Source organism: Podarcis melisellensis (assembly GCF_964234715.1).
Source record: "Podarcis melisellensis genome assembly, chromosome: 1".
NCBI lineage: Eukaryota > Metazoa > Chordata > Lepidosauria > Squamata > Lacertidae > Podarcis > Podarcis melisellensis.
In genome coordinates, this window is record NC_138528.1 from 30,423,260 (window position 1) to 30,450,084 (window position 26,825).

A 26,825-nucleotide genomic window follows, 5' to 3' on the forward strand; every position below is an offset into this window, starting at 1 on the left:
TAAGGATGGGAAACCTATGGCCTTCTAGCTGTTGCTGAATCACATCTCCCATCAACCTGACCATCTACTGTAGGGTCTGGGGCTGATGGGATTTGGGAGTCAAACAGAAGCTGGAGGGCCACTGGTTCCTCATACCTGGGAGTAAGAAAACACTGGACAGTGAGGGCAGATGGAACTGAAATACAAAAAACAAGTCTGGAACCAGGTTAAAGCTATCTTTCCCCTTTTATATGCCTACTAACTGAAAATTGCTAGCCAGCTGATGACACAGACTCCAGTCCACAAAAGCGAGCCTTGCTCCATAGTAAATGTGCAAGTTTCTAGAGGGCTACAAGATTCTCTCTTGGACTATTGCGAACAATGGAACACTTGACGATGTAGAAGGCAAAAGGCATTGTGTTGCTTGTGTCCTTCTGGAATTTAACTTGCATTTGGTATGGGTTATATGAATTGTTTTGCTGCCAGTTCCCATGAGTACTAGGAAAACAGGCTAGAAGTATTTAAAATAAAGAAGCATCAACTTTGCTTTGCACATGATAAAGCAGATTTACACAGGAGGAGAAAGAGCCACATGCACCATCCTGTGTGAAAAATGAAATTAAGGAACCGTTTCTTTTGCCACAATTAGTATTCTGGAAACCACTTCCACACTGGAGCCTCCAAACTTGTTTAATTGTAGTAAATGGGCACCAGTGTGCTTTTCACACACATGACAGGTGTACACTTTCCTTCCTACCTAGGAAGAAAGTATGACATGTGAGCTGCCCCCCTGTCTGCCTCCTGCTGAAGTGAGTCAAGCAGTCCCTACTCCCATACACAGTCACTTTCAGCTTTCCCTGGATTTAAATACATTTATTTATGCAGGTATAAATATAGGCATAGGTATAGCCAATGTTTAACTCCCATCATCCCTGTCCATTGGGGCTGGTGGGAGTGGATGGGCACTACCCTGGCTACCCCTGGCTAACATGTGCTTAAGGATGCAACAGCACCACTGAGATATGTAAACAACTGAGACTGACACTGATCTTTCCTTAGTAGCTGGTGTGACTGTGGCTGAAATTCCTCCCTCCTATATCGGAGGGGGAGGCATCTGAAGGGAGCACTTGAGACAAAGGGATGGCTGAGAGTGCCAGCTCACTTTTCAGCTCAGCGTTCCTTATCCCTCAAGTGAAGGACCCTACTCTTTGTAAGCCTCTAGTTCTTAGTGTCGCCACTGCTGCAAATGAGCTCCACCTGATTAGGGTCAGGCCATTCCGCCACCATCGACCGACTTCACAAAGTATACACAAAACCCTCACGTGCGATAAAACTAATGGAGCAAGATACTGAACAAAGCAGAAGGCATGAAAGGTGGGTAAGTAAAAGTTAACATTTACTGAGAGATACAGGACTGAGTATTATGAAGGAGGACATACATGGATGGACATGGCAGTGAAGCCCATGGGAAGGGCACAGGCCCATTTCCCAGCATGCCGAGGGAAAAGAAGGCCCGTTGCCGAACAAGTAACACAATGGAGATAACTGTGGCATATGTATTTTGTAACAAAGAGACCAGAATAACATACATTTCTATGGGATCACATCTAGTGATTATATAAATCCATATAGAGACTGCTGTATAAAAACAAAACTTTATAAAAATATAAAAAAGTGTAAAAATGTGCATTTTTTAAAAGCATGGCCTGGACAGCTGGGCTGTAAACATTATACTGAGGGTGTGCTTGTGGGGGGCGCCTGCGCCACAGTGCCACAGGCAGGCCCAGCGATGAGGCAGGACTTGTGTCAAGTGTTTGCCGTTCTTGGTTTCTTTCTGGGGAGAGCACAGAGGGCAGAGGCAGGGTCCCAAAGGAGCAGAGGCTTGCGCAGCTCAGCCTGCTGCCAGCTTCCTCCTACCCTAGTTCTTACTAGTGTTCAAACCTTGTGTCCATGCTGATTGCCAACCAGGAGCTGTAGGGAGAGGGATGGCGGGGAAGCCACAGCGCCACCTCCCAGCAACACACTCCAGATTTGAGATGCTCTGCAATGGGCGAGGAGCTGGAAAATCCTCCTCCTCTGCAGCTGCCACGCCCCCTTGTGTTGAGCCTTACAACTGCAGCCACAGCTCCCCCTCTGGGCGTTTCTGTTGTGGCCGTTCTCCTCCATCCCCTCTATTTGGTTGGAGTGTGCAATCCCCAAGGAAGCTCACTGTGTTCTGGTTGCACCCATCTTTGGTGCGCAGTCCTTCGTACAGTACATGGAAGAGAGGCGCTCCAAGCTCCCCGGTTTTTGTCTTTTTTTGCCGCCTACGTTCTTTTGGCCCACCGGGACCCTCTCACTTCTTCTCCAACTGCTCGAGCAGCGGATTGGCCTCGTTCTCTGGGGTTTTGACACTGTCTGTCCGCACAATGCAGGTGGGGCGGTGGCGGTTCAGCATCAGGATCAGCTGCTGCCTCTCTTGTTTCAGCTCCTCGATCTGGGCCTTCAGCTCAGCATTCATGAGCTCCAGGCGTTCAGATTCCTAAGCAGGAACCAGAGAAACAAGGGGGGTAAATATTTCTTTAAAAGTTGCTTGACCAATGCGTTCAGAAGCCCCAGCATCACCTGACACACACACAACTGTCACATTCAGGGGTCCTCTCCAGCTTCCTTCTGCAGCAAATGGGAGCCGGGAGCCCTGCCAACATTGCTGGACTGCAGTTCCCCTCAGCACCAGCCTGCATGACCAATGATCACGGGTGAAGGGAGTTGTAGTCCAACAATGACTGCAGGACTGGACTTGTAAAAGGGTATTGGGAAATGATCCATAATGAATTGGAAAAGAATGTTTAAAAGTACTTCCACCTCCCCCCCAAAACCCCAGAGTCCTTTCTGTTGGGGATAATTCAGACTGAAATTCCCAGGTGTTAAAAAAGGCTATTTATGTATGCTACAACTGCGGCCCGTGTTTCGTTAGCCCAAAAATGAGTGAGGTCCCAACCAAAGAAGAATGGCAACTTAAGTTGGCAGAATATGCACAACTTGCAGACCTAACAAGAGAACAAGAACAAGAACATCGTACATTTAAAGAAGATTGGAAAACGTTCATCGAATATATGGGAATTAATTGTGTACAGCGAAAAACGCTGGCAGCATTAAGATAAATTCAACAGTGTAAATAAGTTTTGATGGATGCAATAATGGAATACTGATTGGTATAGTTCTTGTAAAATATGCAGGGATTTGTGATATGTAAAATGAACCGTGGAAAGAGAAGAAGGGAAGCCATTAATATCTTAAGGATGTAAAATGAGTATTTTAAATTGTAGAACAAAAAATTTAATAAAAATTATATATATATAAATGACGACTGCAGGGCCACAGGTTCTCCACCTCTGCCTTACTGCATTCGTACCCTAGTTGTTCATTGTTCACACCTCACGCAGAGGAGTAAAACAAGAGCTTCCAACAAAATGGGATTTCCTCTTTAAAAGAAAATATGATGAAAATGATGTACAGATGGTATAACACTCCTGTTAAATTAGCAAAAATGTACAAAACTAGTAACAAATGTTGGAAATGCAAAGAAAAAGAGGGAACATTCTATCATATGTGGTGGGAATGCAAAAAGGTGAAATGCTTCTGGGAGATGATATATAATGAGTTGAAAAAAATGTTGAAATATACATTTACAAAGAAACCAGAAGCATTCTTATTGGGGATGGTGGGAAGTGAAATAAATAGGAAAGAATGTAAGCTTTTTTCATATGCAGTAACAGCAGCTAGAATACTTTTGGCCCCAAAATGGAAGCAAGAAGAATTGCCAACGATTGAAGAATGGAGGATGAAACTAATGGACTATGCAGAATTAGACAAACTAATAGGAAGGATCCAAAACCGGCGGGACCAGAAATTTACCGAAGACTGGAGTAAATTTATGAATTATATGAAAAGTATTTGTGATGATCAGATTACATTTGTAGGTTTGCAAGAAGTTCTGTGAGGAGTATTGTTAGAAATATTGTAAAAATGGAAAAGGGGAGATGATACGTTAAGAGAGGTAAAGACAATATAAAATTAAGTAAAGCATAAAAAGTGGGTAAGACGGAAGATCATCAGAGGTGCTGATGGAAGTCCAATAAGATTGTTTTTGTAATAATTTGTGTGGTATGTTTTATAATCTCTGTGTTAAAATTAATAAAAATGTATTTTTTTAAAAAAAGAAGTGGGATTTCCTCAAGATATTTTTACCCATCTTAAAAGCATGCTCTGAGCAAGAAAATGAAGCTGTGGAGAGGCGGAAGTCCTCGTGCTGGCAGTGAGAAAGAGAGGGGGGAGAGGAGGAATGTACTCACCCGCTGCAGAAACTCTGTCCTCTCCTTCTTCTTGTTCCGACACCGAGCAGCTGCTACCTTGTTCTTCTCTCGGCGCCTTTTCCTCCTTTCTTCTTCTTCATCTAGCTAAAGGGAAAGGCACAGGCACACCATTACAACCAGACAAAAGAAGCAGAAAAGGCAATGCAACAGCCTCCTTGAAAGAAGCTCAGGACAAAACCTCGGTACACGCCTCTTGCATGTAGCTCTTTGGTTAAGTCCCAGTCCAGGCCTGCAGAACCCTAGCTATAAAACCACCAGGTCACCGTAATCTTCCCAGGATTATCTGTTAGGAAAACAGATCAAGAAACAGATAAAAGTTTCTGGAAGCTTTAAAGAAGGTTCCAGATTTTTCTTTAGTGTGTGGGAGCAGCACTCTTGGCTTGACCGGTGTCAGCTGGAGGTGCAAATAAAGGGAGGAAGTTGCAAGCTGCAATTCCAGGACAAGGAAAGCACACACACACCCTGAGTTTACTGAGCTGGAGAGATATAGAAGGCATGTTTGTATATATTTGTAATACAAATGCTTGTGTGGCCAGTCAAGAAATAAAGACGCTCTTGACTGAGGACTTTGACTATGGCGACTGTTCTTGCCGTCTGCCTCCGGGGGAATTCTCTGCTATAAACAGTAAGAAGAGGTCTTCTCAAGGTGCCACCACACAAGCAGAAAGCACAGGCGAAGTGTGTGGGCGGTAACCTCCATTACTATTTGCCCTCCCTTCTCGGCTGTGTCAGTGCTTACTACTGCTGGCGCCTTTCAACCTGCCTTCGCTCCTCTGCTGGCCAACGCAGTCAAAATCCTTTATCACTTTCTGTCTTACTGCATTTTTCTGCCAATGACCACCCTGACTTGTGGTGCAATCCCATTCATGTCCATGCAAAATGGAGTTTCCAGGTGCATGTGAATAGAATTGTAGCCTTGAGGCGCTTTCCCAAGATTGCAGCTTATAGTTGACTCTGGCCCTAGGTTTAATCTAGGAGCTGCACTGGCAGGAGCCAGCATAATATGTCCCACTAGTGCAGTGGGATTTGTCCCCCTCTTCCCTGAGTGTGCCCCCCAAAAATTGGCTCTGGAGTGTCTCAAGAACCCCCAGGACAGCACATGGGGGAGGGGGGGGCAAATCCCATTTCATCGTTCTGTTGGGCAAGCTGACAGAATAAATAGAACAGTGTTGAATTCCTCTTTCCAAGAGTGGTTTCACATGGAGGCAAACACATAACACTGACCTACTGAGCACAAAATATTTTTTTAGATGTTGCATAATTTTGAATATTAGGGAAGGGATGGAAAACCTGTGGGCTTCCAGTTCCCATCTGCTTCAGCTACCGTGACCCATGATCAGGGATGGAGGACCACAGATTCCCCATCCCTGGGTGGGAATGTCCATATATTTGCAATTCGTTTTCATTTCAGTTCCAACATTGGTACTCGTTATGCCTACCAGTGTGGTTGCTCAAGAGCGAACAGGCAAGATCCCCACTGGTCTTTTCAAAGGCTTTATTATTGGTCCAAAAACATTTACAGTGCAGAACATCTCAATTCCACGTCTTGCTCAGTCACTAGCAGAATCTGAGAGTGAGCGGTCCTTAAACTTTCCCCAGCAGAGTAGTCTCTTGACCCCCATCCGACGCCTCCCCTCTCTGTGCGTAAACCTACTGCGCAGAGAGGGCGTGGCTAAAGGGGGACCTGCCTCCCCCCCGCTTTGCTCATGCACGATGTCTTGGCTCTCTCTTGCATCTTCCGAGCCCTGCATCCCTTCCCCACTAGAGGCGGGGCTTCCCTCCTCCGCGGTGGAAGTGCTGCTTCTCACGATCTTTGGAGGCTCCCTGTAACCCAGCTGCCCTTCCACCTCTCGCCTCTGAGCTGATGGCAGTTCCCTGACGGTACTTATAGCACTTGCTAATTCGTAAAGAAGTCTTAACCTCCGCTCCTGAACAAAACATCTATTTGGTATCCAAACTCTTGAGGAAAGAGCAAATTAATCTACCTTTTTCCCGCTGCTAATCAAAATAATCATAAATTACACTAACTGTAAAATAAGTAATATTCATATTGTTTATTTTAAACTCTTTGCATCTCCAGCAGGCTAGTCTGAGCTTCCTGAATGGCATCAGTGAAGAGTGGCATCATCTGGGCTTCCTGTAGGCTTAGGGATGCTCTCTCCAGACTAGAGCATGGAGCCTTTCGGAACAACAGAAAGTATCCAAGGCTATCAAAAGATTAAGTGATTAAATTTAATTGGCTTAGAAGATAGATTAAATACAAACTACACCATTACCCAAATCCTCAATGCGTGTGCCATTTTGAGGATAACAGAAGAAATGAAAGCTCTCTCGAGGGTGAGAAAACTTATAGTTGCATAAATAAAAGTCATCACTAATTACTTAAAAGAAATACCAACCCTCATCTTTTTATAATAACTTACAGGTGTTAGGAGGGAGATTGGGGGTGGGGCTGAAACTAAAAAGACCACTAGCTTGACTAATTAATGGCTAAGCTTGACTAATAATGCAAGCCTATGCGCACTTACTTGTGAGTAAGTTCCACTGAATGGCGTAGGAATTACATATATAAGATTATCTACAGGGCCATTTTATTACAGTGGTACCTCGGGTTAAGTACTTAATTCGTTCCGGATGTCCGCTCTTAACCTGAAACTGTTCTTAAGCTGAGACACCACTTTAGCTAATGGGGCCTCCTGCTGCCGCCGCGCTGCCGCCGCACGATTTCTATTCTCATCCTGAAGCAAAGTTCTTAACCCGAGGTATTATTTCTGAATTAGCGGAGTCTGTAACCTGAAGCATCTGTAACTTGAAGCGTCTGTAACCCGAGGTACCACTATATACACATCCTACTCTTCCTCCAAGAAGCTTATGGCATGTATGGTCCTCCCTCTCCCCTATTTTGTCCTAAAAAAAAACCCTGTGGGGTAGGTTAGGCTGAGATATACATGACTGGCTGAGCCTCACCAAGTGAACTTAATAGCTGAGAGGAATAGATAGGCCTGAAGCCCATCTAAAGAACATGGGTCTCAATTGCTCAAGTTCAAGCCACTAATCACTCTGCCATGCTGGTTCCCTCTAGAGCTATTCCAGTACTACTAGCTTGCTGTCTGAGGAGTCAGTAGAGGTGGCGAGATTTGAATTGGGACTTCCAGGCCCACAGCTCATACTCTTGGCTGTGACATTAGCTCTTTAGTGATTAAGCATTTGTTGACCAATCTGACAATTAATTGCAGAAAGCTGGTAGGATGGACCAATATTTCCTTAAAGCAGTTTTGCAATTTCTTGAGAAAGAGGCTGGCTATGTTTGGATGCAACATTAAACCATAAATCACAGTTAAGCAAATTAGGCTCTGCATGCAGCTCAAGCTCTTCTGCTTACTCTTCCCTTTCTCCAGAAGAGAAAGAAACCATGCCTGGCTCCGCATTATCTTCAGGCTAACCACAATCTGAAACCAAGGTTTGTTCTTGGCTCCATGGTGGTGCTTTGCTGGAAGAAACAAAGGACAAGGACCAATTAAGACGTGGCACCAAGCCAGCCAATCCAGGGCTTGTTTCCCTGCTTGATCGATGGTTTGTTTCCCCACTCGACTTAGGGAGAAGTGAAGTGTGAACTGAATGCACAAGCCTGCAGCCTGGGCACACACTAATTTGCTTAACCACAACTTCTGGCTTCTGAACGCAGCCAATGTACGGACCCAAACACACTGAACATAAAATGCAAGGTTGTATTTTAATAGGTTCACAAGTACCTTTGGGACAAGCCCCTGCCCCCCACGTTCCCTGTGGCTTTTCATACAAAATTAAGGCCACGTTCATACCACACATTTAAAGCACTATGACACCACTTTAAACAGTCATGGCTTCCCTCAAAGAATTCTGGGAGCTGTAGTTTGCTAAGGGTACTGAGAGGAGACCCCTATTCTCCTCCCAGAGCTACAATTCACAGAGCTCTCTGGGAAGAGGGATTGATTGATAAACCAACAAGTTCATTAATCAGTTGGTTGTTAGCAGGGAGTGGTAGTCAGATGAATGTAAGGTAGCCTTTCTAATGTTTATCCAGGATGGGGATAAGACGGAAATTGTAGCCAGGTTTCTGCAGCACGCAATGAGGATCCGTGAATGTTATACAAGAGTATTTTAAATGTTAGGTGCCGATTTTGCCAAGTAATTTTATTGCACTGAACCTTTAGGAATTTTGTCTATATGCCAATAAAGGTTTGAGATTGAGATGAGTACAATTTAAAAAGTAAACATCATAAAATTCATAGCTTCTTATATAAAAAGAACAGTCAGTATAAAAACAGCAATCAGTAGTGCCCCAGTTTCCAATGGCCTATACCTCAACAACAACAAGGAAAAAAAGAAAGGTTCAACAAAACTAGAGGTGTGCAGCACACATACATGCCCAAAATCAGCAGCTATGTTTGTTTTCAAAGTTGTACTAGGGGCTAGAGTTACAGTTCATGGTAGCTGACTTGTTTGATTCTCATTTTGGTGGGTGGGTATAGAAAGGCCTGTGAACACTATTCCTTATGGACAGCACAAAGGAATTAGCATACAGAAACAGGTGGCACCTGACAGGCCCTTTTTGAAACTCACCTCACTTTTCACTGGCTGAGGCCTCTTGCCCAGTTTAACCTCCAAGAAATGTAGTGGCGAAATCATGGCCCCGATGTTGCGAATGTCAGCATACTTCAGCTCTTCCGCTGTCAAGGTGGCACCAGGCAGCCCTGTTAAGGGGCCAAGGCCAGGCAGAGCACCAGCTGTGAGGGATGGATCTGGAATCTGCCCGGGCATCATAGCAGGCTATGCAATCCCACAGCCTGGAGAAGAGAAAGAGAAAACCACACATCACTATGGGAATCTGAGCAATGACAATCCAAAAAGGCAAAACAAATCATTCTGAAATCTTAAGGAAAGAGAGTGTAGATGAGGAACATGATTTGCCTGTCTCTGCTTAAATATCTCGTCTCAGGAAATGCAAACTGTACCACATTGGAATCCTTGAGCACAATGTGGCAGAGACATCTTCCTAGAATGTCACCCAGAGACTTTGGAGAAAAATCAAGGATAGAGAACATTTGGCATTGATGAACTACAACTCCCATCCTCCCTAGCCATTGGCCATGTTTGTTGGAGCTGATGGGAGTTGTAGCTCAGCAACATTTTGGAGGACCAAAGATTCCCCACCCCTGATCCAGAGGAACATGAAGAATTCTTACCTGCTTCACAGGGAAATAGCTATAAAAAGAAGACATTCTATCAAGGAGCCAGGTTGACCCAGATAATCTAACATGCAAAGTCATGATAATTAGATATTTGCATATGTTTACGTAATGCGAGAAGCCTTTATCACTGCTAAGTACGGGTGAAGAAGGTCAGTGGACAGCAAAAGAGGTAATTATTGACTCCTATGCCAAAGGGCAATAAAAGCAGCTTTATGAAGTTAACGCTTTAACAGACAGGAGGCAATGATTATCTAATGCAGGACTCAGCAATAATTATGAGCTTAAGGAGGAAGGCAGAATGGCAAGAAAGAAGTTAGCCAGTTAGTTACACAGATTGCTTAAGACTAGGAAGTAGTGGTCTCTCTAGATAAAACCTGTAAGACAAATGATCAACCTGAATGCAAATGGTAAATATAAGGGCGTCACCACAGAAACAAACAAACATCCTTCCCATATCCTATTTGGTTATGTTGCTGAGAGCAGCCTGCCACAGGAAGATTAGTGATAATTTCTCACAAAATACCACCTTAGATAACTTAGGCTAAAAACCTACAACGAAAACAGGAAGTAAAATAAAAATTAACTTCATGGCCAGGAATAGTGATTCTACGGGGAGACTGAAAAAAGCCACAAAGAATTCACCTGCGACCACAATCTCCATATGAGAAAATGAAAGGGAACAACTAACTAACTTTCCACATGGGGTGAAAGTTAAGAAACACAGAGTGATGTGTTTTCTTCTTTAGAAAGAAGAAAACTAGTCTGAAATTAAGATAGAGGCCTGCTGACTGGCCGAAAGCATCGCGGGATCTACTTGATAAAAATTAATTGCCATTAATACTATTTGATGTGACTGAGAATGCATGCAACACTTTCTAAAGAACATAGAAGAGGTAGGAAAAGTCAAATTTTAAGGGTTGCCACTGGGCACTACATATAAATAACATTTCATAGAACCTCAGAACACCGGGCAGAATCCAGCAAAAAATTAAGCACACTGATATGTCATTAGTTTCAATACAGCTCAGGTCAACATACCTCCAGAGTTAAGTACACAAACAACATAATTCTGTTTACTGGAAATAATGAGCAACTAGGTACTTAAAAGATTTGGGGCACAGGCCCATAAAGTACAAAATTGCAAATGCCCATTTAGAAATAATTACTGGAACTGAAATTTTCACAGAAGGCAAACCAAACCTGTCTATCCAATTAACCTCAAATCAAGTATTTTCTATCAATGAATTTTCAACCCTCCATCCCAAATCAGTAGCTCCTTTTCAATTATAATTTACAATGATTACAAACAGGTTTGAGAAAAAATTGCAGGGTGGATGATAGAAGTAATCAAAGCCTCTTCACAAACACACTAGTCTAAAAATGGCTTTTACGCCAAAATGGAGATTCAAAAAGTTTGACAGCACGCTAATCAAAGTTAAATAAGCCAAGGTCCAATCAGGGGGTTGGGGTCCAACCCTAATTAATCACTTACACAGATCCAACTCCAAAATTCAATCAATTCCCCTTCAGTTAATTACCCCCATTCAATCTTCATTAACCCTATTAATTAAATTCCAAATAAAACAAAGCAATTGTACAATTCTGTTGGAGCAGGGGATTTCTTACTCTGAGATGAGGCTCAAGATGGTAGCCACCAGGTGGTGGTGGTCTCTGTCATTTTTTAAATAAATAGTTAACTGAAGTGTCAGTAAACAGACTATTTCCAGGGTCACGTAAGTTGTAAATTTTTGAGACTCACTTTCTTTCTATGCTTGTAAGGTGTTTTAAACATTGTTTTTAACACTGCATTTTCATTGTTGTAACGTGCCCTGCTGCTTTAGGATGGAGGGTGTGCAAATAAATAATAATAAGTTGATTGATTCATAGATCATTTAAAATCAATACTTTATTGACTAAAAAGCTGTTATCAGTCACTAGATCTAACGCAGCTGTCTCAGTGCAATTCTCTGCATTCATGTTCCAGGGTGTTCAAATACAGCTTGCTCCCAAGTACATGCAGGGGTGGCCCAGCCCATTTTGCTGCCAAAGTCTCACTTTCCAGGGTCGTGCAACAGCGGCAGGCTTCCTATGAGATCTCATGAGATCTTGCGGAGATCTTGCAGGATCTCACCAGGAGCTGCTGCCACCGTTTCGCCTCGCTTCTCCAGCAGTCACAGCAAGGGCACTGATGGGTGTGCTGTTCTGTGGGATTCTGCCATCTGAGGAGGCTGCCTTGGCTTCTTTTTATCAACCGTGTTCATGATAAATACACTTTTGCCCTCTAGAAATCAGGCAATTACTAATTCTACAGACACCACCGTGGGTGTCGCCTTTCACATTTTGGAATAATCTTCGTATTCCCCAGAACACAAAGCCTAGCAATTTTTGAAGGTTTTTTACAGGGGAGAGGGGTCCCCCACTTCCCCACATTTGTGTTCTTGTAGCCTTTTAAAAAGAAATGAAAAACTTTTTAATCTTGGGGAAACCTGCTACCTCTCTGATAGCAATCAAACTTGTCTTTATCCAGAATCGTGCAGGTGATCTCTTCCCTCCCGTGTGCTATTACATACACAGTTTACAAACCGTCATTTCTCTCTCAACTCTATATACGAGATGTGTGCTTCTTGTATGGGATAACAGCAGCCAGAATCTTAGTAGCAAGAAATTGGAAAAATACAGGAATACCTAACACGGCGGATTGGTAAATCCTAATGGTAGAATACCTGCAGCCAGCAAAGACGAGAGGAAGGATTAGAGGCCAAACAAAACAAATAGTCTATAAGGATTGGAGAATTTTTAAAGAATACTTTAAAAATTACGGTATAAAAGGAAACTTCTTGGCAGAATTAGACTGAAGCTTGCATTGTATAAATATAAGTTTGTAGGGAAGTTAACAGAAACTATATAAGAAATACGTAACTGCGGTATAAGATAATCAACAGATAAGTACAGCGAGACTAATTGGAAGTCATTTTTAATTTCTTGTTTTACAAGTTTTACAATCGTTCACATCACTGGAAGTACAAAGGATGTTAGTTATAAGAATTGTGTTGTTTCATATATTGCTACTGTCTGATTGTCAATTTATAGTTTGTTTATTTGATTGTATGTATGTTTGCTTGTTTGCTGTCCTGGCATAAATGTATCTATTTTAAAACAATAAAGATATATACATTCAACAACAACAAAAAGAAATGTGTGCTTCTGTGGCGGCTAAGCGCAAATATAGGGCACAGATTGGATTAAGATGTTATGGGCTGGATACAGCTAGTGGGTCCTGCAAGCAAAAGCCCACACGAGGGTTTTGCAACAGGGCTTTCCCCCCAATTCTCCTCCTCCTGCCCCCTGCCAAATTGGTGGGGCGAGGTAGGTGGGTTGGAAAACCCCAGAACAGTGGCTGTGGGGCGGGGGGGGGGGTAGGAGAGGGCAGAAGGCAGGGATGTTGACAGTAGGTGGAGCCAGAACCAATGGCAAGCAGAGCTAAACACAAAGACAGGCAAAGTCAACTAATTCTGGTTGTTCAAAAGGGCTCATTCAGATTTCCTTTAGCACTGTGTTTTCCAGGCACAGGTACGCACTCTAAAGCTGTGTATCCAAGCGTGTGGTTTTTTTGTTGTCGTTTCCTGACGCTTTCCCTGGGAAAATCCACATTTTACTGTTAAATCAGAGCAAACGGCAATCCATGGGAAACCCTATTGCTGTTTGCTTTGATTTAGGGGTGAAACGCTGCTTTTCCCAGGGAAGGCACCGAGCCAAAAATCGGATATGGAGCTTTAAAGTGCAGGCCTGTGCCTAAAAACAAAGGGAAGTCTGGATGGGCCCTCATTTGACTAGTTTTGCCCCAATCCTCCTCTCAGCCGAGTTCTACAAAAGCAACATGGAGGCCAAGGAGGCAAGGTGGACAGGGGTTGGCTGAGCTTAGTGGGGCAGTGCCCCACTTGCCCAACAGGCCCGTCTCCATTGAGGAGTCTTCCTTTATGCTCCCTCAGGACAGAACTGTGCTGTTTTACGCTTAGCATTCTGGGAAATGCCTGGGAAAAATGAGATGCCACGTTAGCGAAATCAGGAGGAGATATGATTTGCAGTAAGCTAACCTTTCCACTAGAAAGTAAGGCGAGGTGAGAAGACGCTGAACTTGAATTCTGGGCCTGTTCAAAACTCCTTAGACACATTGTTAACATCTCACATTCCTTACAGAGAAACTTGCACAAATTAGGGAGGGGGGGTGAATATGACCAGGGTCTCAGCTACATTGGTCAAAAACAGCGTTTTGAATGAGTTATAAACATGCAACACCAGATGGTGCTGGAGAGAAAGAAAAAAAAAGCTGTGGTTTTCCATAGCATGTTTTTATCTTTTGTTATAACGATTTAATTTCTGACTTATTTATAGTGGGCTTTTCCTGTGTGTAGACCCACCCAAGGTTTCAGGGCATTTTTGTAATCTAGAAACATCAAGCCTTTAATTAATTATGTGGTAAAACACAGAAGGGGGCTGGAATGCATGTGTGACTCCTTCCTGCCAGCTGAAATGCAGGGCCTGCTACCTGTAGAGGGAAACTGAGAATCTTGATTTGCCTCAGATGTCTGTTCACTTTCGCTAGGTTGGCAAGAGCAACACACACACACAATCTCACAACCTGCCATATTGGCAATTTTAAATAACTAAAAAGAAATTAAAATGTGTGGGGAAAAGAAAATCTGGCCATAAAGGTGGTCCAGAGTTAATTCACAGTCCATTGCTTCTGCCATATGGTAGGCAGTTATTAAGATTAGCCCACTTACATCTTAGTTTGTATAGCATGAAGCCTGCTAAGGACAGTAGGAAAGTGTCATCTATCAGGCCAGACTAGCTGTCCATCTTGCCTGCTTGTGACCGCAACAGCTCTCTAGGATCTGAAGGAAAGGAAGGTCTTTCACGTCACCTGCTAGTCAGGGCCGGCTCAATACATTCTGTCACCTGAGGCAAATTACAAAATGGCGCCCCTCTCCCTGCCAGGAAAGAAGCAGTAAGTGAAGAGCAACATAGGGAACAAGGAGGGAATAAAAATCGGCATCAGGATCTGCTGTCCCTGTTGATTCTGCCGCCTGAGGTGGTTCCCTCACCATGCCTCATGGGTGGGTCAGCTCTGCTGCCAGCCGATCCTTTTAAAGGTGATGCCCAGGATTGCAGCTGGTTTTTCCTAACAGCAAGGCATGTGTTCTACCACATATTCAGTGACAAAGCACCTTCTTTGCAAGCAAAAGGTCTCAAAAGTTCAATCCCCAGCAGCTCCAGGTAGGACTGGGAAAGATTCCTGTCTGAAAACTTGGAGAACGACTGCCAGTCAGTGTTGACAATACAGAACTAGATGGACTCGGTATAAGGGCAGCTTTCTACACAATCCCTATGGGATGGCAGCTGATTTAAAGCACATCTGAAGCCTGCCTGTGCTTTTCTTACCAAAACTGCCTTTTAAAACCTCTTCATGAGGCCCTGGATTCCAGAATGCATTCCTGCTGTGGAAATGCCATTTTAAAAAGTGGTTTTGAATGGAAATACAGAGGCGGGTTCACCTCATGCCTTCCTTTCAACTGTGTCCCTCTCCACCTTTACAGCAATCTGGCAGCAGATTCCTTTCTGACACATGGACCTCCTGTGGCTGTCACGTCTATTTTGGCCCCAAGAGGATCAACACACACACACCTCTGATAGAAAAGCCCATTTTGGAGGCAACAAGTCTTTTAATAGAGTATTGCCCACAAACAGAATCATCTGGAGGCAGAAAAATACGAGTATCCCCTTCCAGGTTAGAATTTATTCTGGAAGTGAATGGTAACTTTTCCAGTGTGCGAGCAGAAAATTTTAATTTAAATACTCTCATATATATATTTTAATGGCCTGTATTTTTGTTGAATTATTAATGGTGTTTTTATGCCACCCTTTCTCATAATTGAGCTCAGGGCAGATGGAACCTCAGAACCTCCAAGTCACCTAAGTTTCAGAACAGATTTTGTTGCTCACCTTGCTAACTCAGGCCTAATTCATACTTACCTGGGCTTAGGAACCTGTCGCCCTCTAGATGAAAGTTGGGGGTCCGAAATCATCTGGATGGCCAGAGGCTCCCCCATGCCTTCTGTAGAACATTTTCACACATTGGAGCAGCAAGCACATATTCCCCCTATTGGAGCACATGCACGATCTCCCTCACCCCTCTTCTCTATTGGAAGAGAATGGTTGCACTAATGTCTGAAGCCACCAGAACCAGCCCTCCACATTGGCCAGGTCTATGTGTACAATGGAGGGGAGATCATGCCTGCCTGCAAAGAGGTAAGTGAGTGTTCTTCAAATTGGGATCCTCAGCTGTTGTTGGACTACAACTCCCATCATCCCTAGCTAGCTGGACCAGTGATCAGAAATGATGGGAGTTGTAGTCCAACAACAGCTGCAGACCCAAGTTTGAGAAATATTGGTAGACCTTACTTTACTTTTCAGTGTTTATCAACCGCTTTCTCCCTCATCTGCATCCAAAGAAGGAGATCCTTGCCTACCAAGCTTCATGCCAAATAAATTTGGGGTTGGCTCAGAGGTTTTCTGTTCATTGCTAAGGCAGGGGTGGATACTTATAGCAGATTAGGAGCTGGAGCCAATATTCACTTTCAAGTTTACAGGCCTCAGACCCAACTGCAACATAAGGAAATGTGCTCATAGTACAGAAAGCCACCAGGTTTCAGAGCCTACCACCATTGCTGCCATGACATACAAGACTTTAATGCAGTTTTCTTGCCTACAGGAGTTCTCTAAGGCCATTCCTTCTATCTAGTACGATGTCCTTATCAGACATCTTCCCAGGCTCCCTAAACCCTCACAAGGTCTCACTGCCAACACCTGGAGCTTCCTAGTCTTCCTTGCTGTGGTTGCCTAGTCACCTGGCATCTCCAAGAATGAAAGCAGTGACAAGAGTGAGGCAACTGGAACAACAACATTCTCATCTTGTCTACTTTCCCGGCCTCTGGAAGGGCCCAGTTGGAGAGGGCAAGCAAGTGGGCAGCAGTGATACTGGCAAGAAGGGAGCATCTGGGGACATTTCCCTAAGAGACATCCAAACCCTGGAGCCAAAAGTAATGTAGAGAACGTTTCTTCAAGGCCTTTTAGTTAAATGGTTGGAAACAAGTTATTTCTAAGCTTACTTGACTGATGAAGTTGAACACATTAACAGAAGAACACAACATTTTGGAGGCCCCAGGTCGCAAGGTAGTTAGATTGGTCTCAACTAGGGCCAGGGCCTTTTCAGTACTGGCCCCGAGTTGGTGGAACACTCTGTTACACGAGACTAGAGCCCTGCAGGACTTGACATCTTTCCACATGGCCTACAAGACAGAGCTGTTCCTCCCAGCCTTTGGCTTGGACTCAGTCTGACCCTTATGTTGCCCTCCCCTTATAGTCTTGATCTATCGGCTACTTTTAAAATGCATTTTAAATTGCATTTTAACCTATATTTTAAATTGGCTTCTTTCTTCTTCTTCTTTCCCCCTCTATTATGTTTTTACTGTGATTTTTTTGGTGTTAGTGGCTGGGGAGGGCGGGGTATAAATAAAATTTATTATGATTATTATTATTATTAGATCAGGCCAATGGCCCATCTAATCCAGCATCCTGTTCTCACAGTGGCCAACCAGATGCCTGTGGGAAGCAGGATCCTAGTACAAGAGCCCTCTCCCCTCCTGTGGTTTCCAGCAACTGGTATTCAGAAGCATTACTGCATTATTGCCCAGCCCAGCCATCATAGCTAGTTGCCATCAATCACCTTCTTCTGTCTAATCCTCTTTTAAAGCCATCCAAGTTGGTGGCCATGACTGGCTCCTGCAGAAGCGAGTTCCACAGTTTAACCTTGTGCTGTGTCAAGAAGTACTTTCTCGCATCTGCCTTGAAACTTCCAACGTTCAGCATCATTATTCCAACACCAGCAAATATACGAGCCCGGCCTAGGATGCCAGCAAAGGAGGGAGGAGGACAAAATCCTAGGGGTGGGGCTGAGGGGGCACCAGGTTGTCTCTTCTGCAGGTAGTGCCATCTTACTTGAGCCAAGACCATTGTGATGCAGACCATACTGCAAGGAGGAAGTTGCAAGCATTTGTGAAAGGGATGAGATATTCCCTGCGGGCAATAGCAGCATAAAATGTCAGAGGTTACAGGGCAAAAGGCAGCCAATTTGCATTTCATTTCTCCAGGAATTTCGTTAAACCCTCCAGTGCACGCCAAGTAATCCCCAGACAGCCAACTGTTGCCCCTCGCAAAAAAATAAAAGGGCGGATTTGGACTGCAAGCCCTATGTCCCGTCTCCCCCACCCACGCAAATGGGCATTTTAAACTGTCAGGAACTACACAAAGAATCTGACATCCTAACAACTGGTATCCCAGACGCCCCCACAGGCTCGCAGAGTCCCAGTGGAGATATCTGGCAAAAGCCTGCAGATAATTTTCATGCAGGCTTCAAGAAACAAGTTGAAAAATTCCTAGCCTGACTCAGTGAAGCATTTGTCTCTGCTAAGCTCTCCAAGCCCCAACACACACACGCACACACTGAGAGAGTTTGGCAGTGGTTGTGTTCCAGGGCTGGTAATACAAGCCATGAAGCAAGCTGCCAAGACAAGCAACAGAATGAGCCAGGCCCCATTTCATTGGCCACCATACGTTGCATATGGCCCTGGAACCAGCCAAGAGAGTGTTCTCACCCACCTTGAGGGCATAGGAGACCCTGTGTTTTCAAATACACCTCCACAGGGCCTTCATTAAAAGGAAAATGGAAACATAATGTGGCTCTTGCTTGCTCTTTTCTCTCTCCCTCTCCCTCTCTCTTTCTCTCTTGATATTTCTCCTTCCTCTCAATTTGATCTCCAACCTATTTCTCTACAACCAGAGGCAGAGAGTGGAGGAAAGAGAGAGCTGCTGTATAGAGTGGAGCAGAGGATTGTGGCTTGAATTCCCACTTTATGCCCGACTGTTAAAGCGAGCTGAAGACTGCCTCTGCTTGCTTAAGACTCAAGAGACTCCTTTCCTTTGCAGGTTTAAGAGAACTGGAAGAAGGAGGAACATCCATTGACTAAGCACATTTGCAACACCTGGGTAGCAAAACTACAAGAGCTCAGACGGAGCGGAGATCAGTTCCTTTTGCATTATCACATTGCGCAGACCAATGAAGTGAAGAAGAAAACAAGCTGTCTGCAGAAGAGAACCATCACTCCATGATGCAAAACAGAATGAAAATCCCTTGGTCCCAGTCATCAACAAAAAAACATACTGCAGTACTTAAGAGAGCCTCCCTCCAACCTCGTGCCCTCCTGATGGAACGACTGCACTCCCATCCTCTGACTATTGGCCATACTGGTCTGAGACGGATGGGAGCTGGAAGTCCAAGTCACCAGGCTGGGGAAGGTTGTCCTAAGCCAAAATTATGCACTTGTTATTATTTGCCATTTGTGGATCTGGGCCATATATTCATCTCAATGCATTCATCTCCATAATCATCAGCAAGACTGCTCTATGTGCATAAAAACCTTGCTGACTCAGACTCTCCTTTAAAGTGTAAGAAACAATTTCCTGGGTCATATCAAAAGGCCCATCTAGTTCATTCAGTTTTTCTGTAGCAGCCAGTGAAACACTGACACAAAAAATTGGCTGTCCCAGGAAGATGTGCCTCATGCAAGTCTGCAAAACCATAACCTATATGCCCTCCTTAACATGCCAGAGAAGGCGTGGCTAAAGTAACAAACGTGCCCAAAGCTGTGAAACTTGCAAGCTTGAGAAATTGCTTTTGTAGCTCCTCTAGGCAGCGCCTAATCCTACTGCCTCAGATTAAGTAACAGCGGGGCATCCAAGGATGGCCCAGCCCCAGAGGCGAAACATCTACTCCCACTATCCATTCAGCTTCACACAGATAGGCAAATAGAGGGGGATGGCAGGAGCCGATAACAGGAACACACGACAACAGTGACAACAGAACTGTACAGGAGAGCAGGCACTTCTACATTGTTCCTTATTATATGGTCAGTGTACATTACTTACCCTTCCCTATCTGCAGCCCCCTGGGCAAATTCAACATGCTCATTGTTTGAAGTCTTTCCCATACTGTTGTGGGAACAGAAAAGCCTCCACCAAGCCCATCAAAACTGTCCACACTCGTGTCTGTTTTCCCTGCCTGTTGTAGCCAGCCTACAGAGCCCACCTTTATCGAAGGCTCCTGGGGAAACTGCTGGAGGAGTGAGGGCCTTGTGGGCTTCTCAAAGAGTGTGGCTGGGGACAGGGCAGACAAAACAGAGCAAAAAATGGGAAGGAAGGAGAGAGGTGAGAGATGTGGGGGTGCAGAGGGGTGGGGAAAGAGGAGGGGCAGCAAAAGGTGACAGCAAATAAACTCTGGTTGTGCAGAATAAGAGAGGGTTCCCCATATTAAGGGTGCAAAAGAGACAGGAGAGACAAAAGGGGATTAACAGCAAATATGTTAAAAAGAAAGCATTAAATACTTTTTTCTACTGTGTGGCTGTCTTCACTCAGTTAACATCAAGCAGCTCTTGAAGTAATCCAGGTTGCACCCACCAGTCACCTCTGACCTGGGGCACCTTATGCATGCATGTGCACATGATCAAGCATGCACACCCACACACCCCGTGCCCCCTTCTTGCAGCATACTCTAATCCAGGGATGAGGAGGTTTGATCCTCCACAGACTGGGCTACAGCACCCTTCATCCCTGGGCACTGATAAGACTTGGGAGTCAAACAACATCTGATTCTTAATCTCTGGGTTATGGGTTTGAGCCCCATATTGGGCAAAGATTCCTGCACTGCAGAGGGTTGGACTAGATGACCCTCGTGGTCCCTTCCAACTCTACAATTCAATACAACGTGTGGAGGGCCAGTTTCCCTAGCCATGCTCCAGTCCAGCCTTTCCCAACCTGGTACCCTCCATACATTTTGGACCACAACTCCCATCATCTGGAGGGCTCCGGGTTGGGAAATCCTGCTCCAATCTACCTATTGATTATTTTAAGATCCTCCTACATAGGCCTTGGTGCATCAAGTTTTATTAGTCTACCTTCAGGCCCTTTTCCAGCCCAAGATTCTGGGTCACAATGAGGTGCTAGGAGAGCACCCGAAGGAGAAGCCAGTAAGGGAGAAAACTTCCGACGGATCCTTGCCGTTCCTACACAAACATCCATGCTGTAATAACTCCGCATCAATTAATCCAGAGTAACTACAGCCCCGCGGTTCTGCCTTCAATCACGAAAGCCATCAGATCATGTTACAGTAATTCCCCAATTGCCCCACAGAATGCCCTGGAGCTGCAAGGAAGTCCCGCTCTTTAGTCACCCGGACTATCAGAAGGGCAGGACGGCCAAAGGCTGCGGTCAGGCTCGCGCAATCCGGTAACGAAAGGACCCCGGCCGATGCGTAAAGGGCTGCGAGCCCCGGGAGAAGCTTGCGCTCCACGCGCGCGCTGCGTTCCGGAGCAGAGGCAGGCCCAGCCGGATCAGCCCCAAGTCAGGTCCGAGGATGATCGCAGCCCTCGCGCGCGGCCAGCCCGGAGCACCGCCTCCGAGAGAGAGCTCCCGCGGTCCCGAACCCCGCGCCCGCCCGCCCCATCTCCGTACCCACCGAGCTGACGGCAAAGGTGCCCCCGGGGCCCGGCTGCAGCGGGAGGCGGGTTGCGCGCTCAGCTCCCCTGCAGCCGCCCAGCTCCGGGAGCGGCTGTCGGCCTGTCTCTGCAGGCCCGTCGTGCCGAGCGCAGTCCGGTCCCGGGAGGTGTCTCCGCGGCCCCGGGGACGCCTGGGCGGCTGCAGCCCCCGCTGCCGTCACTGCCAGTCGACTCTCTCCCTCGCCGTCCCTCCCGCAGGCTCTGTCGGACGGCTGGGTGGGTTGCATCAGCCCCAGTTATATAGCGGCCCCTGGGCTGCGGGGAGGGGTCGGGAATGCGGAACCGGCCGGGCTGCCAGCTCCAGACGTCAAGGTGGGAGGAGAAGAGGGGACCGCAAGAGGAGGAGAGCGCAGGCCGGGGGGGCGGGACCACTTGCACGGGCAACGCGCGGAGGATCGCTCGCCTGTTCCCGCCGCCTCCGACTTTCCCCTTGCAGAAGACAAGAGGCCGGAATGGATCTCAGATCTTTTCAGAGCCGGGGATCAGCGGCGCAGACGCAAGCCGAGGCATACATCATGCGAGTGGGCGACTCTGAGCATGTGCAGAATGCCCGCCTGCAACTTTTCGTTGCGTAACATAGCTGGGGAAAGGCGGCGAGAGGGCTTCCAGGTCAGAGGGCGTGACTTCCAGGCGGGCTTCAACCCCAGGATCTCCTTCCCTTTTTTTTAGAAAGAAAGCGCGGGGCTGGGGAAGGGGCGGCCGGGGAGCTTCACGAGTGGCTCATGGTGATGATGCAGCGCAAGTCTTGGTCTTCATGGTAGGGATGACAGCACGGAGGTGGTTCGCCATCCAACCAGAAAGCACAACACGCAATTTTGAGCGCCAGTGTGATGCCAGGAGACACGCGCAGCCAAGGGATAGGGAAAAGATATATGTCCTACAGGGCATTTCCGAAGCAAGATGCTACACAGATCAGGCTCCCTGCCGTTGTCCATCTATTGTTGGATGGCAACTGCCATCAGCCGCTGCCAGTACGGCCAATGGTCAGGGATGATGGGAATTGTAGTCCAATGTCTGAACAGCCAGAGGTTCCGTACCCTGTTATAGATTATCCAGAGGTTAGCCTCATGGTGTGCTTGATAGCAAAGAAATCAGGAATCTGCAATTGTTGGTTTTTTTAAAAAAGTTTTTGTTGAGTTTTAAACAAATAACTAACATGTATGTGAACAACCATGTAAAAGTTGAATATAGGAATCTGCAGTTCTGGTTCCATGTCTAGGCTAGTGGTAGGTCTCTGCACCTTTCAACACACTTTTAATATTGAACAGTCTACATGCATTAGGGGACTTGCAGTGCGTTTAAATTTATGGTGACTTATCTCAAGAGCAAAGGCCCATCTTGGCCAGGCTCCTGTTCTCACAGTGGCCAACCAAATGCTGTGGAGCTCCTCACAATCTCTTGTAGTTTTAACCACCTTGAAGAACTTGGTATCATCAGTAAACTTGGCTGCCTCACTGCTCACCCTTAACTCTAGATCATTAATGAACAAGTTAAGAAACAGGGATCCAATAATGATCTTTGGGAGACTTTCTACCAGCCATTAGGAGAACAGTCTATTTATTCTTCCTCTCTTCTTCCTGTTCCTTAACCATAAGAGGACCTCTCCTTAGACCATCACTTCTAAGATCCAGTGTGGTATAGTGGTTAAGAGCAGTAGACTCGTAATCTGGTGAACCGGGTTCGTGTCCCGCTCCTCCACATGCAGCTGCTGTGTGACCTTGGGCTAGTCACACTTCTCTGAAGTCTCTCAGCCCCACTCACCTCACAGAGTGTTTGTTGTGGGGGAGGAAGGGAAAGGAGAATGTTAGCGGCTTTGAGACTCCTTCGGGTAGTGATAAAGCCAGATATCAAATCCAAACCCTTCTTCTTCTTAAGCTTATTCAGTATATTCAGTAGTACTCAAGAGAACAGGATGCTGGAGGTACTTTATCAGAAGCGTTTTGAATGCCTATGGGCTTCCCCAGACAGCCTGCCTACTGAGCATTCATATTGACTTGCTTGCACAAAGCTTACACAAAGATTAGACTATGGTGAGTCTTTATGGAGCATTTGTTCTGATTTGTTTGTGGGCAGGTTACCCAACAACCAACATTCATCCTAATTTGCTTGTGTGGTGTTTGTGCCTCTTCCCATTAATCATTCATCCACCCCACAGCTTTCAATGCATTTCCCTGCCACTTTCCTAGTTGCAAAAGGCAATTTTTTAAAAAGTGGATAATTAACAGCACACATTTAAATTTCTGGTATGCACTTGAATCCCTCCCCAAAAATACTAGCATTCTAGAGAAAACCTAAGTACACATAGTCAACTGAATCACCTCTATATGTTTGTTGACACTCTAAAAACAAAACAACCCTTTAAGGCTAAAAAAAACCCCTCAAAACGATTAGTGAGACAAAACTTACCCTTGCAGAAACCACGCTGGTTCTGCTTCAGCAAGACTTATTCTTCTGCATGTTTGGTAATCCTTTAACAATGCTTTCCACTAGTTTCCCCAGAACAGTTATTAATATAACTGGCCTGTAATTTCCCAGACTCCCCCGGATTCCTTTTTGGTGTTATATTGGCCACTTTCCAGTCCTCAAGTACTCGCCTATCTTGCCTCATTCCTGTTTAGTTTAAGTGATTTCCCTCCTTCACTCTATTTCCAAGTACAGTGGTACCCGGGTTAAGAACTTAATTCGTTCTGGAGGTCCGTTCTTAACCTGAAACTGTTCTTAACCTGAGGTAACACTTTAGCTAATGGGACCTCCCGATGCCGCCACCCGATTTCTGTTCTCATCCTGAAGTAAAGTTCTTAATCTGAGGTACTACTTCTAGGTTAGCGGAGTCTGTAACCTGAAGCGTTTGTAACCCGAAGCGTATGTAACCCGAGGTACCACTGTATATATACAGCACTGAATGTCACCAATGGTCCCCTGGCAAACGTGGCAGAAATATTCTATGTGCACAACCCATCTTTGGACCTTCTAGTGAGGAGAGTTCAGGAACTTAACACAGGCAGCTGTTCCTATGTCATAAACTCGATTGGTTTGAGGCTTGAAACCCTCAACAAAAAAGCAAGCTCTGTATCTCTCTGGTGCCTCCTGCGGGCACATTTTAAACATATATTGTTTGGGCCAGATTTCAGTAGCTAGGCCTAGACAAGCATGGGGAATTTTGCTTTATTTTAGAAGAGCGATTTCTGTGTGGGTGTAAATATGCAAAGGACAGATTATATTTGAGATGCATTTATCTCCCTTCCATATCCCCTCCCCCTTTCATCATCATCCTTACCAGCTCCAACCTGGGAAGTGTGTAGCTAGGCTCCATCAACAGACACTGCAGGCCCAGTGTTTACATTTTTATTCAGGATCAGGATATAGGTATCATGATTAAAAAGGCAGCCTCAGCAAAAATTATTTGTTAAAATGAATTTCTTATTTGAGGGGGGGGGGGAATTAGACAAAACACATAAATAACCATTTCAGAACATTTGAGGGCCAATCCTCTTCCCAATAAATTGTGCATTGGATTGTACCGTAACATTTCAAAAATATAAAACATATATATACATTTTTAAAATGACATAGACTAAAAAAGACAGTGGAAATCTGGAATCTATTTCTACAGAATGAGAACCAAAGCACATATAGGTTAGTTAATCCCTTCGTTCTGTAGCTTTTAGCCTGAATATAATCCCCTTTCCCAAATCGCCTTTCAAATGAAGCAAGAGGCACCCCAGTCATATGCATATTCCATAAGCCATCTTGCTGAAAATTGCATAAATATTCTGTCTTTCTACGGGTGTGTGATCTGCAGCCTTCGTTTGTTTGCACGATGGTCAAAGAGCATGCTCCCTATCCTAGGAGCAGAATAAGGCTGCAGCGTGAAAGGAAAAGGCCAGTTAGGCAATGGGAAATTGAAACAGATGGGCACTCATTTAGGGCCAAGATCAGAAAATCATGCAAATACTTGTTAAGATCAGAACTTGAGCAGATGCTTAACAGATACTCCTTTTGGGGGGGGGGGAATATATTGCGGCTGAATGTTACAAATTGTGGAATGGGGTCACATCAGTCCCCTTCGAACCCACCTCCACTGCCATTTTGCCCTTGCCAGCAATCATTGATGGCTGGGCCATTGGAGCTAATGGGCTACTGCCCCACCAACCTCTGCCCTCAGCCCCACCTCACTGCCTTTTAACTTCAATCCATGGGGTGGCCCTGGCTGCTAGCCTCCTCTGTCTCTAAGAAGATGGGGAGAAAACTAGAGTTGGCTCTGTCTGTCATTGGCTCTGGTTCCATGTAATGTGGAGCTACCTCCATCATACCAGCCCCAATGGGCACCTACCATAGTACAGTAATGGGGCCAGACCACTCCAAAGTTCAACAAGGAAGTACTATTTAAAAAATAAAAATATAAACTTGACTGTATTCCCCTCATTTTCAGTATCATTCTAAGTGATAAGGGGAGTGGTTGAGAATATGAGTCTTTGGCATCCATTTCTGAAGGGATGGGGCTCTCCAGATGTTGGACTTCAACTCCCATCAGCTCCAGACCAATGGTCAGGGATGATGGGAGTTGTGATCAACAACATCTGGAGGGTCAGCGGTTCCCTTTTCCTGCCTTACTGAGTGTTGTTTTTAGCTCCCACATCTTTAGCTCATTCTCTGCTGGGACAGGAAGCTCTCCTTCCCAGTTCAGGTTTTGGTTTATGCAAACACGAAGGAAACACGGCGATTTTATGGGCATCGTTCTGCTTGGTTTAAAAGAGTACAGTAGTAAGGATCCATCAATTACCCAACATTTCACCAGCAGGCGAAACTTTACTGAAAGGCAACATCAATGAAAGGGTGGGAAATTGGAGGGCAAACAAACTATTCCTTTGGAAAGAAAAGTCTGTGATTGCAGAGGCTGCATTTATACCGACTGACAAAGAAAAATTACCATTCGCCCAAGGTCAAACCAATTGGGAATAGTCAGGAGTTTCAATGCATGAACAACAGGCTGGGAGTGGGACAAAAGCTCTCTTCCATAAAATATCACCAAAAGAAATTTTATCGACTTTTTCCTTCTCCAGTGTTATTATTATTAAATGCATTTTTGTTTTGTCTGGATGACAAAAAGCTCAAGTGGTGGTGGTGGTGGAGTGAGATGAAACATCCTGAAGAAATAAAAAGATATAAAGAATGTATGAAGATCCTATTTCACATTGGGGAAAGTGCTTATGGGGGACGAGGGAGAATATTAAAATAGGCAGTAAGCGCTAGGAATAATTCATTCGTACACATTTGAATTGTAGTAAATTCCATTGAACACAAATTTCCCTCCAAGTACACATGCATAGAATTGGACCATAAATCATCAAGAGACATAGCAGAGTATTTCCAGTGTATTTGACAGATGCACACATAAGTTTTGTAACTGAAATGCTAGGTTATATATCTTGACGACTAAATAATGTGTGTATATTCTTAAGCCTTTGTTCCGCTCATTCTGCTCCTCTCCAAGTATTGGTTATATTACTTGTTATGTCATTGCTTTCAGTTAGATTGCAAATCCTTTGACCGAATGATGGACCTACCTGTGGCAGCACTGCCCTCCCACC

The 26,825-nt window shown here is 45.1% G+C and overlaps 1 protein-coding gene across 2 annotated transcripts; it reads right to left on the bottom strand.

Annotated features, from left to right (window-relative positions):
* Positions 1–1,358: 1,358 nt before the first annotated feature.
* Positions 1,359–21,815, bottom strand: JDP2 (Jun dimerization protein 2). Of its 2 annotated transcripts, none has more exons than XM_081916013.1 (4): positions 21,638–21,815; positions 8,937–9,160; positions 4,314–4,418; positions 1,359–2,500 (listed from the first exon to the last, which is right to left on the bottom strand). In XM_081916013.1, the coding sequence occupies exons 2-4, from the start codon at positions 9,135–9,137 to the stop codon at positions 2,315–2,317; spliced, it is 492 nt and encodes a 163-aa protein (XP_081772139.1). In that variant the 5' UTR covers positions 9,138–9,160; positions 21,638–21,815; the 3' UTR covers positions 1,359–2,314. The 2 variants fall into 2 exon arrangements, with proteins under 2 accessions (XP_081772139.1, XP_081772138.1); XM_081916012.1 differs by lacking the exon at positions 21,638–21,815 and adding an exon at positions 21,195–21,583.
* Between the last annotated feature and the right edge of the window lie 5,010 nt (positions 21,816–26,825).